The sequence below is a fragment of the Diachasma alloeum genome, unplaced genomic scaffold (genome assembly GCF_001412515.2).
Source record: "Diachasma alloeum isolate Michigan unplaced genomic scaffold, Dall2.0 Dall_scaffold_00359, whole genome shotgun sequence".
Classification (NCBI taxonomy): domain Eukaryota; kingdom Metazoa; phylum Arthropoda; class Insecta; order Hymenoptera; family Braconidae; genus Diachasma; species Diachasma alloeum.
Genome location: NW_021680498.1, coordinates 788,908 through 800,738, shown reverse-complemented (window position 1 = coordinate 800,738; position 11,831 = coordinate 788,908). Strand labels below are relative to the sequence as shown.

At 39.5% G+C, this 11,831-nt stretch overlaps 1 protein-coding gene across 2 annotated transcripts in view; it reads left to right on the top strand.

The window, feature by feature from the left end:
- Positions 1–11,831, top strand: part of LOC107041227 (leishmanolysin-like peptidase) — a 131,200-nt gene that overhangs the window by 85,776 nt on the left and 33,593 nt on the right. For both annotated transcript variants that reach the window (XM_015261672.2, XM_015261671.2), the window contains exon 2: positions 10,255–10,355. In XM_015261672.2, coding sequence (XP_015117158.1) covers positions 10,255–10,355 — 101 coding nt within the window. The remainder of the gene's footprint in view (positions 1–10,254; positions 10,356–11,831) is intronic.

The window sequence follows — 11,831 nt, the reverse complement described above, 5'->3', positions numbered from 1 at the left end:
AAAAAAAAACAATAATTGCATTTTTTATTTCAATAACGCATGAGTAAATAGGGATATGAACGCAGATTTAATATAGGCCCATAGAATTACGGGGACCGGCAAGGATTTGGAAAGTCTGAATGCAAGTCCTGCTTACACCTAACAAGTGCTGAAGTGGGACATAACCAGAGGTAGAAAGGTCTCGGAAGCACTTGGGAAGAGGCTTCCCAAGACCTATCCAGTTCTGAACGGAGAGACCTAAGTAGAATTTGTCAGGTCCAATTATTCGACTCGGGTATATCTGCTCGAGTCATTCAGTGCGTGGCATCGCGGCTAGAACATCTCGACTGTTCGTTCGGAGAATAACTCGATATGCGAAATATTACTGAAAGGAAGCGTCCTGTCGGCTTCATCAGGCATCTAGGCTACAATGGGCATCACGAATTCAAGTTGGAATATTCAGTCCAAACTGAGGAGACGTCATTTACACGGCATTCAGTTCGGTAACATCGTCAGTTAAGGGCTATTCTAAATACGACTTTATATTATTACATAATGATAATCCGATAACAGTTTTAGTCTCCAATTCTCAATTCCTATCATTTATTCCATTCAGATTTATTCTGTCCAGACACTGTCCTGTGTGATGATATAACCATGCTTCAGGCAATTGACAGCTTCTGCTTTATCCTGAATACAGCAGTTTATCCCGGACCGCCGGTGGGAATGCTCATCCACCGATTATGTAATTATTCAATTAAACTCCACAATGTTCGCCACAAAGATTAAGATTAAACTTGATTTACCGAAATTGTTGTTAATGACAGGACAAGAAATATTTACGATGTGGAATGGCTTGCATAATTGAGCTGGGAGAGTCTAAAATAAACATGTCTACGGCTTTATTCATCGTATGTTTGAAGGGATCGATTCATGAAAAAAAAACACACAGAAAAAAATTTCAGTGGTAATTTAGGAGTAATTTAAGAGGTTCAGGCTTCAAATTATGACTTTTAAAAATCTTATTTGAAGCCTTTTGAAATTTAAAAATAAAACGTTTTTTTTTTTGGGCATAGTTCATCGATTGTGTACCTAGAATACCATTTCATTCATGAACCATAGGAAATTAGAGTAACGAGGTGACGCACGGCCCCGTCGGCATGCGTGTGAATGGCTTCATGTGAGAAAATCAGATACTCTCGGAGGGACCGGTGGATCAGTTTTTCACTCCTCAAGGGTATCGTGTGGATGGTTAATCCCCAGTGGGGAATCAGGAACATTATTGGAATCTGCACAGACGATGATCATGTCAGCATCTTCTCCGAATGGATTCCCCAGCTTTTATTTTAGTCGATGTCATCCGAAATTTTTATTCACATGCACTCCATTCACTTCAACTACATTTTTCATTAATATATTCATTCATTAATATAATCGCTCCGATGAAACTGTTTCATTTGTGTGAATTCAGTCACTATTTTACTCCACATAAATCCTGTGTTGGACTAGACGTGATTGATAGTCAATAATCGAAAATAGAATAATGGCAAAAATACTTGCAAACGTGGAAACCAGTCTATCAATCCCAATGCACGAGTGATTGCTGAAAATGCTACTAATTACACATAATATGGCTTCATCAAACGGATCCATTTCATTTGAAACTGCAAACATGTTGTGTAACAACCTTTCAAACAGGGTTAGACCGATTGAATGTCATGTTTCCGTGTGAAACCATATAATATCAACTGCATGGATTGTACACGAAAATTTTACAGGGAGGGGTTCCAACTAGCCAATTGTCAGTACCTCGTGTCTGACTTCATTCTGCGTATATTTATTTAATTATCTATAGTTGTAACTTTGTACAGAGCAATACCCGGGAAATCCCACATCTGTTTGAATATGCCGAGAACATTTCGGGTGGCTATTTGCAACTGCAAACTAATTCAATTCCTCCATGCCAGCGGCAGGAGCTAGTAGAATTATGGAACAAATGATGATTCCCGAGAGTCCTGCGTACGAGGTTGCACTCTTTGTGTAATTAACATACTCGTTTGGAGTTACTTTGAGGCTGCCACTAATCAGTTTATTATTCTCACTCTAAAAATGGTTTGGGAAATTTCAATTTGCTGGAGTGAATTATAATTATGGATTAAAAACTTTTGGGAGGGAATTTTAGAGTCGGAATGTGATCTGTCGACATTTAATTTCGGGTGACGACATTTAATGCCGGATGGTAATGTTGAATGTCGAGCGACATGTCGTATGGCGACATTCAATATTGGAAAACAGCATTGAATGGTGGATAACGACGTTTAATGTTGGATGACACCCTGCCTAATATTTAATGTTCAACCGCTACGTTGAATGTCGGGTGATGACATGCAATGTTTGATGTCAGCATTTAATGTCGGATGGCGACATTCAATATCGGAAGACAGCATTGAATGTTGGATGACACCGCTGAATGTCGGGTGGCAAGATTTAATGTCAGTATGCGAGATCGAGACGACATTCAGTGTCGGATATAACATTAAATTTCAAATGACGACATTGCATGTCGTATAATCGATGTTGTATAACCTTTAATGCCGCATAACAACATCATGTCATGTCAATATCGGATATAATATTTCCTTGATAATGACTGTTTTTTCCCCATCATTATTACTCCCTTGACCTCTACACACTTCCGTGCATTTCGAAATCATTTTTCATCCTGCCTCTCCAAAAATACATAACGCCAGCGGCCGATAAATTAGCAACGCAAAAACCCGATTATGTCTAACGTCATTTACCGGAATTTTCCGCAGGCTCCATTAGTATATTCCCAGTGTTTCAACATGATTTCCCGTCGAGAAACAGTTCATCAAACGCTGTAGTCGTTAGGTAGGTGATATATCAAAGCCTGCATGTAACTATTGGACAAATGTACGTAAGCACGCGAGAGAAGCATCGGAGTGGTATCGGGGAGCCACCCACCAACTGAAAAGAAATAGAGTACCCGATTCCCGATAAAGTTGTTAGAGTTGACGTCGAGGATGCAATCATGGGGAATAGAAGGGTAGGTAATATGGACTGTAGTGACTGCTGGGGTGCGGAAATGGCTGCGATGATACTCCAGGTTCTCAGTTTACGAGACACACTGGCCGTCGGTCATATGTGAATTTTTTATATTCAAGAGGCACGTATCGACTCACCAATCGTGCCTCGAATACACGGATCTGTAACAACTGGTATAGGGATTCTGTTATCAGTGGTTCAATTGAATTTTTTCTAGTTATTCAAATTTTTAGGTTTGGAGATGCAATACTCCAACTTCAATATTATTCAGGCTGCAGGAAAAGTGATGAATACATCGAAATTCATGTATTCTATAGAAATGAATGCATTGAGAATGTCGGACTGCGGCATTGAATGTCGGATGACGACATTTAACGTTTGGCAAAGACATTAAATGTTGGATTACGGCATTCAATGTCGGATAAAGCCATTTAATGTTGGGTAAGGGCATTTTTATGTTGGATCACGACATTTAACGTTTAATAGAGACATTAAATGTCGGATCACGACATTTTATGTTGGATCCCGATATTTAATGTCGGATCACGACATTTTATGTCGGATCACGACATGTTTGATAAAGACATAAAATGTCGAATTACAGCACTTAATGTCGGATCCCATGATTTAATGTCGGATGCCATCACCAATTCATACCATCACTCGTCAACATGTAATTTCACATCCTAGTCCTTTAATTTTCCCCGAGAACTGACAACTGAAGGCAATGGCACGTGTGATTTACCCATTCTGTAATTCTTGCAAATGAGCGAGCCCGAGGGAAATGCCTCATAAACTTAGCCCCATTTTCTACATCCTCCTTTCGTGTCGACACACCTACACACGGTGAAATGCACGGGCTCACTATGGTTGATCGCTGATATGCAGCTACCCCCTGGTCGTCACGTAGCGACACGTTGCTATATACAGTTATTAATTCTATCGCACTATCGATCAACAGGAACGTAGGTACTTACTCTTCATCCTTATAACACTGTCTCCTCCGTGTATTGCACTCAGCTTTCGCATTCGAAATACACAATCGTTGGGCTTTGATGGGAAGAACACTTGTATTCCGCATCATCCACTTGATTGTTGTCTGCGTAACGAGCACTCCCCCAAAAAAATTGCAAATAATTCTAACGATTGGAGGGGGAGTACAAAATATTCTCAAACATTCATTATTTTTTTTTTCAATTATCGAAAAGCGGAGAATTTTGATACAGGGCGTATTCCCTCATCTGATGTTCGCTGAATACGTCATTAAAGCCGGTCGGAAAATATTGATTATATATTTTGTACTGCATAAGTTACACACAATTTGAATATCGACCTTGTGTAAATGTCGTTTGTATGGCGCGGCAAACATTGATTCACTTCTACGGGGGAAAAAATACTCGGATGAAATATTGATACAATATCTGAAATTCGAGAGCCTGCATGTCAATATTATTCGAAGTAAATAAATATCGGGAGGATAGACTGCATGTTTGGCTGGATTATGGAGTAAATGAAGCGCGAAAGCAGGAGTTTTTTTTTATTTTTTCGGGATTGTGATTCAGTGGTGAAACAGTTTTTTTGATTGAATGTGATATTGATGTCTGCACTGGGGTGGTTCATGAATTTTTTGGGATACTGTTCCCTGATTGGGGAAATCGGATCTGCACGCAAAAATAGGAGAATCAACAAAATCAAGAGATGATGCAAATAATATTTTTTTTTAATTATCAAAAAAAAAAAAAGGAAAACATTGGATTTCTCGGATTTCACGGAACATTCGGCGATGCTTTTTTTTCGTGCAATAATACTCATAAATTCAAGTTTAATGCTGTTAAGAATTAAAAATTCTTGTTCTTATGGAAATATCTGAGGATTCTGCTCGGAAATTCCTGCGAGATGAGGATAAAATCAACAAACCGAATTATTCCCCACCCGTGATAGAGAAGATCTACCTCGCATTCTTCCGAAAGTTTGAGAATCTCTCTCGATTTCCTCCTATTCATATCGGAATCCGGTATTTTCTTGCTTGATGTGAGGTGAATGATAAATTTCTTGCAGAACTCTAGTTTTTGCCCCTCCCTACCCTTTTGTACCTAATTTCAAGTATATGTTTTCGAAATTCATAACTTTTTATCGTACCCTGTAACACAGTTCTCCATCAAGTGAGCAAGAAAGGGCTTGAGACCTTCGGTCGATGGGCGCACGGGGGAGTGTTCCATAATACAAGCAAAAACTGGTGAGATCAATGAACAGAGCATAACGCAATGAAAATATTGACGCTAATATCCCGAGTTACTCTCATCGCTGAATTTATTTCATATTAAAAAATTCGAGTGATTCATTAGTCACATTTTGAACTGAATAATTTTTCCCATAAATCTGAATATTTGAGGATTAACTCGAACTGCAACAATAATACGAAATAATTCTACCGTTCAATAATTTCACAGCAGTCGACCCTTCGAAAATAACAATTACAAGTATGGAATTCCACGCAAATTATTGCATTCTATCCGATTTATGTTGACGTGCATGATTTTTGAATGCTACTCGAATGTCATTGAAATATCTGTGTGCATTGCATTATTATTATTGCTGAATGGCTGTTTCACCAGCTCCGGAGATTATGGAATTTTTTTTGAAAATTGAAACATTGAAGAGCAATTAACATCCGCTATGGATACTGATTTATTTTCATTAGTTTCTTTACACGAATGATTTTTCATTAATCCTCTGTCTCAAATGATTTCAATATCGACTCTCCGTTAATCATCAGTCGTCAATCTGGCAGGTTATGAGGAGCGCGGTACAGTGACGCCACCGCCAGGTGGCGCCGTAGCTAACCCCGCCACTGGATATTCGTCTCGAGAGGAAAAGATTAATCAATCTCATATAATTACAATACGATCGCAATTCACTCTGATTTAATTATAACTCCCTCTCCTCCAGTTTCATATTTGTTACCATTTACCATCCGCTGATCACCCCTGCCAATCAGAGAAGCTATATAAACACGCAAGCGGTCTAATCCATTACCCAAGAGCATTGAAAATGGTTCACCGTCCAATAGCACTCTCACAACCCATTGTTTTCCAATGAAATGCATGAATACCCCCAATATACCCAATATTTTCCTCTCCTTATCCACGGAAAGCCCGACCATTCATCCTACGAGAAATTGTTGTCGTATTGTTGGATGCGGTCAATTTGGTTATGCAAAGCTAATTCAGCCCATAGGGATATAGACTAACAGTTCCGGTTAGTGGTATTCTCGTTTTATACGCATGGACGCTTCAATCGGAGCTCCCAACGTACATACAACCAGCCGCAAATGCTTTTGTAGTCACTCCCTCGCTAAGGCTTTATACGTATTGAGTATTTGGGAACTCCCTCTCGCTAGTAAACCACCAACAGCCATCTTCTTTAATGTCGACTGACTACATGTACCCTTGTATCACTGTGTATGAAGATGCTCGGAATAGCATGTTTATCACTGCACCATGTATACATCTGCGAATAATAGATCATACAGAGGTGCGAATGCATTTCTGGAGTGGAGTATAGCGAAATTTCATGTCGAATGACGGCATTCAATGTCGGATGTTGGATTACGACATTTTTGATTGATTGCTTCATTTCATTTCGGGTATGATATTGAATGTTGGATGACATCATTCAATGCTGGATGACGTCATTCAATGTCGGATGGCGACATTTGATGTCAGATGGCCGAATTATGGTGTCGGATGTCGGGCACAACATTTTATGCTGGATGCCGACATTTAATGTCGTCACCTAAAATTTAATGTCGGATGCCGACATTAAATAACATCACCCAACATTGAATTAGGCATGTTGAATTAAATGTCGTCACCCAACATTCAATGCTGGATGCCGAAAGTAAATGTCGTTATCCAACATTGAATGTTGATGTCGGATGTCGGAGGCCGCGTTGAAAGGGGATTACAAAATTGATCTATTGACTATTTGAGATTCCTTCCCACTACTAAACAACCAACAACCATCTTCTTTAACGTCGGCCGACTGCACATACCCCTGTATCACTGTATCTCAAGACGTCCGGAATAATCCATTCATCGCTGTGTTCACAGGATACATCTGCGAATAATAGATCATACAGAACTCCAACTGTATTTCCGCTGGAGTGGAGTACGAAAAAGTCAATAGGGAGGGGAAGTAAAATAGAGAAAGTAATTATTGTTCGTGTAGTGGAATATTCCCCGGCCGTTGGAATCGGTGCAAAAAGAATATGAGAACACGTAAAATGTAACAGGCTTTGGATAATGAAGTTGCCAGTTTGAAATTAATATTGTGGAGGGTTTTATCATTCATAAAATGAGGTTTCATAAACAGATGATCATGAGGAATTTTCTCCTATTGACTGTTTGAGCCATTTCAAATTCGAGTTTGATGAAAGAAAAATGGAAAAAAGTGCCATCATAATATTATTATAGTAGCATTGTGTTTCATATTGAGTATACCGAACAAAAGGTCTCGAATTCGAATACAATTTCCTTTGAAAGAGAGTTCTATTTTAATATTAAAATAATACCTAGTCTTGATGAGTTACCCATTCTTTATGATAACCATAATATTCCATTTCGCTTCTCATTTTCTTTCATCTTCGAGAACGATATAGTCCGTTTGGTATTGGAGCCAACATCTTCACTTGTTAAATTCAATGACGCCCTTTGTGATTATACGGCTCATCAGAGCGAGTGCTCCTTAAGCTGTCTTATTACTTTGCTCAGTGGCTGTGTTCACCTCGATTGGTATGTGCTCCACGTATTTCTTTTCAATCAATCGAGTGATAAAATTGTGAGTGGAATTGAAACGACAGTGATGAGCATCGGAATTGTGGGGATCCAAGGGGGATGATGCACCCGTGCTTGCCGAAATCAAGAATTAAGATATGTGGATTGAAATAATATCGAAGATTAGAGAGGAATGGGAATGGCAACACGCGGCACTCGGAGGCCACAGAAACTATTTTCCGATAACGACCGACACTTGCCTGGTGGGGTACATTTGTTCCGGGCTTACGCCCTGATTGCACCGGGGCTTGCTCGTTTCCCCGGATGCATATTTCACACTGTTGACAGATTTATTGCCGACACGGCTACCTCGCTGTACCAGCTTCTTCCGTTAGATTTGTTTCTTGTTTTCTTTTTTTTGGAGGCAGCGGTATTTATCTATTGCTGGTGAGGGTCTTCAAATGTTTTCGGTGGTTCTAATCATTCGGAATTGGCAGGATGTTCGTAGCTTCCTTCATTGGAAGTTGATGAATAGTGATTTTTTTTTTATGTTGAGTTGGATGTGGAATGCTGAATGACGATATTGAATGTCGGGTGATAGCGTTGAATGTTGAATGGCGACATTAAATGTCGGGTGACGGCACTGAATGTCGAATGACGACATTAAATGTTGAGTGACGGCATTGAATGTCGGGTGGCAACATTAAATTTCGGGAGCCGACATTGAATGTTGGATGACGACATGAAATGGGTGACGCAATGGCAACATAGGATGGAATATTATTGTCAACTGCACCACCTTACAGAGGCGTCTCTGCACCCAAATTGTCATAACCACCTCAAGTAGTCAATTTGTTTCTCATATGAGACTGGAGACCAAATGAATCATAAAATTGAAACAATGGTTAATTCTTCTAAAATAATAATCTCCATCCCCGATAAGATCCCATTCCACCCACCGAGATTTCATTCGAAACAAGAGTATCGCAACAATGAAGATTGTATCATTATTGCCATCAATTCAAAGTAATTTTGTCAACGAGATTGATGAGATATTATGGAACCTGTGAATAATGATATTTGACATGGTCGAGTGGTTCATGTAATTCGTTGTCCAAACATATGGTTATCGAGCGCTGAATATTAATGACTAAATTAATTCTATACTCCGAACACTGATCATTCGACAGATTGTCATCAATTTTGCATAAAAAAAAATTCCATAGCAAAACATTATCGTCATTGTCAGTATTCGTCACGTACAACAGAGATTCGTTTTTTGGTGTTGTCTAATCCCAGTGATTTTCGCGCTTATTACCGACATTTGGAGAACATCCAACAACTTGTATTTGCATCGTAGGCATGCAAACATGTATGCCTTAGACCTAAAGCTATCTATTCTGACAGATGAGTACTTTGATAATCGCTTTCTCTTGTATACATAAACCGATGCGTTACGCTTAGGCAAGCACATGGCAGGAACATATGCGTTGCTAATGTACATAGTCTAGATTACACCACCATAAACACTTTACTTAGTATGCTTGTGTAACAGTGGGTTCAAAGGGACAGCGTACGAAACTTGGATGCCTTCCTTTGGTATTTACGTATCTGCACCAAGTTTCGGTTTCCTTTGCGGGAAGAACGTGCCGGAGAAGCAGAGTCAACAGTCTTGGGGGGGAAGGCATGATGGAATTCTTGAGTGATTCGCTGACATAAATGTCATGATTCAATTTTGGCGGGAGAATATAGAAGATGCTTTAGCCTTGCGACATTTGTTTGACTCGTATCTAACCCGAACGAGGCCTTCATAATTCACCTACAATTTTTTATTTTCAAAAGTAAGATTTTCCAGGAAAGATCATTCATATCCGGATTATGATGTTATGACATTTGATGTTAGGGAACGACATTAAATGTCGGAATCAGGATTAAGATAGTTAATGTCGGATGTCGGGTTACGAGATTTGATGTCGGATGACGTAATTCAAGGTTGGATGATGATATTGCATGGGTACCGACACTGAATGTCGTCCCCCAACATTCAATTCTGGATGCCGACATTAAATTTTGGTGTCGGATGTCTTGTTAAAAATTACAAAAGTAAAATTTTGTAATAAAGATAATTCATGTCCGGGTTATGACTTGACATTGAATGTTGATGAACAACATTAAATGTCGGAATCTGGTTTACGATAATCAATGTCGGATGTCGTATTACATTTGATGTCGGATGATCATTAAATGTTGGGTGACGACATTCTATGTCGGATGGCAACATTAGATGCTGCATACCGACATTAAATGTCTTCACCCAGCATTCAATTCCGGATGCCGGCATTGAATGTCGATGTCGGATGTCGTGTAACCTTCATGAAATGTCTCAAATTTTATCGACAAATGTGAGCTTTAAAAAAAATATTTATCCTTTCAGGTGGTTCACGGAGTACACGTAGATCCTCCCCACGAGGTGAAGAAACGGAGCATCAGTCAGCCCCTGAGAATCCTATTGTCGTACGACAAAAGTGTCTACGGGTAAATTTCCTATTAATCTTTCAACGCCAACCATTTAACCTTTCTGAACTCATGACGATCGGTTTTCAAATCGTTCCCACTCCATAAATCATACCTACAATCGCCCCAGCTTTTATATTGTCCTTCCTAAAATATCCATCGCATTGATGATGCCGCTTCAACCGGATATTTGATTCACCAAACATGTCATTGAGGTTTCAAATTTATGTGTATTTGGTATTCATACACCAAGCGATATAGATTCGGAAATGAGCGAGTTTTGGCTTTTGCTGTACATCCACCACTTGAAACATCCTCAATTGTCTAGGGAAATGGGGAGTACTTTAACCAAACTTTCCTAGAGTTTCAATTTCCTCGTTCGAAGTCAAGAGGCGGTTATTCACGAGGAAAAACTCACTGAATTCATCATTAACGTAATCGTTTAAGACTTCAAAGTCCTTCTATTCGCTGGAAATGAAAGGAGTGATGCTCAAGTCTGGCATTACGACTCACGACTTTCGTTATATGAAAAAAATTATCTATTAGATGCCTTTGGCAAGAACAAAGACACTTCAAATGCGGAATTACTGGGCTCCTTAAGAGCCCCCGAACAACTGCTATTCCGCGAATGTGAATAGTCCACGGTTAAAGTTTCAAGTGTGCCAAGCTAGAATGCTTCTTCAAGCAATGAAAACAGCCCTGGAGAGGACTTCCAATCTCATTGACATGAAGTAATTAGCCAATTTATATTGGAGCGCCTCTTGGTGCAGTTATATAATGCATAATTGTATAATAGTTGATGATTCTTGGAGCGAGGAGTGTCGCTTCTGTGGAAGGCAGTCACTAGAAGCAAGAATGCGGTTCCCTGTCAGACGCATGTTCTTCGGCAGAAGTGCTTCGGTAAGAGTTAACATCACTCACCAGCTTGCTGTTTAAGGAGTATTGCGCATAGGCATCTTACGAGTTTCCAATCTGGAGAGCATGAGGAGAGTTGTAATGGTCATCTCATTAGCAGAAACATGTTATAACTAAGGGGAACTTGGTGATGAGACTGTTACGGACGAACTAAGACGTCACCACTACTAATAGACGAATTCTTCAGTTGAGCATGCCTACGAGGGCCTTCATGATAATCTTTGATAATATTCATTGGATTGACTTATTTTCGTATAAAATACAACCTTTCAACTACTTTTAACCGATTAATTCATCCGTTTTTGAATTTTCTTTTCGAATCCTGAACGGTCTCGTAATAATTGGATGCCTGCGGCGAAGCTTCTTATTAAGCTGACTATGACAAACCAATTATAATATTAATTGTCAAATATATTTATCCAACGAAACAAAAGTTTATTTTGGTGGAATTTCACCCACCAATGGCGGAATGGAAGGGGTTGAATTCAATGAAGCGAATTATGGCTATAGCAACAGATTCGGATGATTACGCTTGGGTGAACGGGGAAACCATAAATGCTTACGGCATGTTATCCCCCCCCC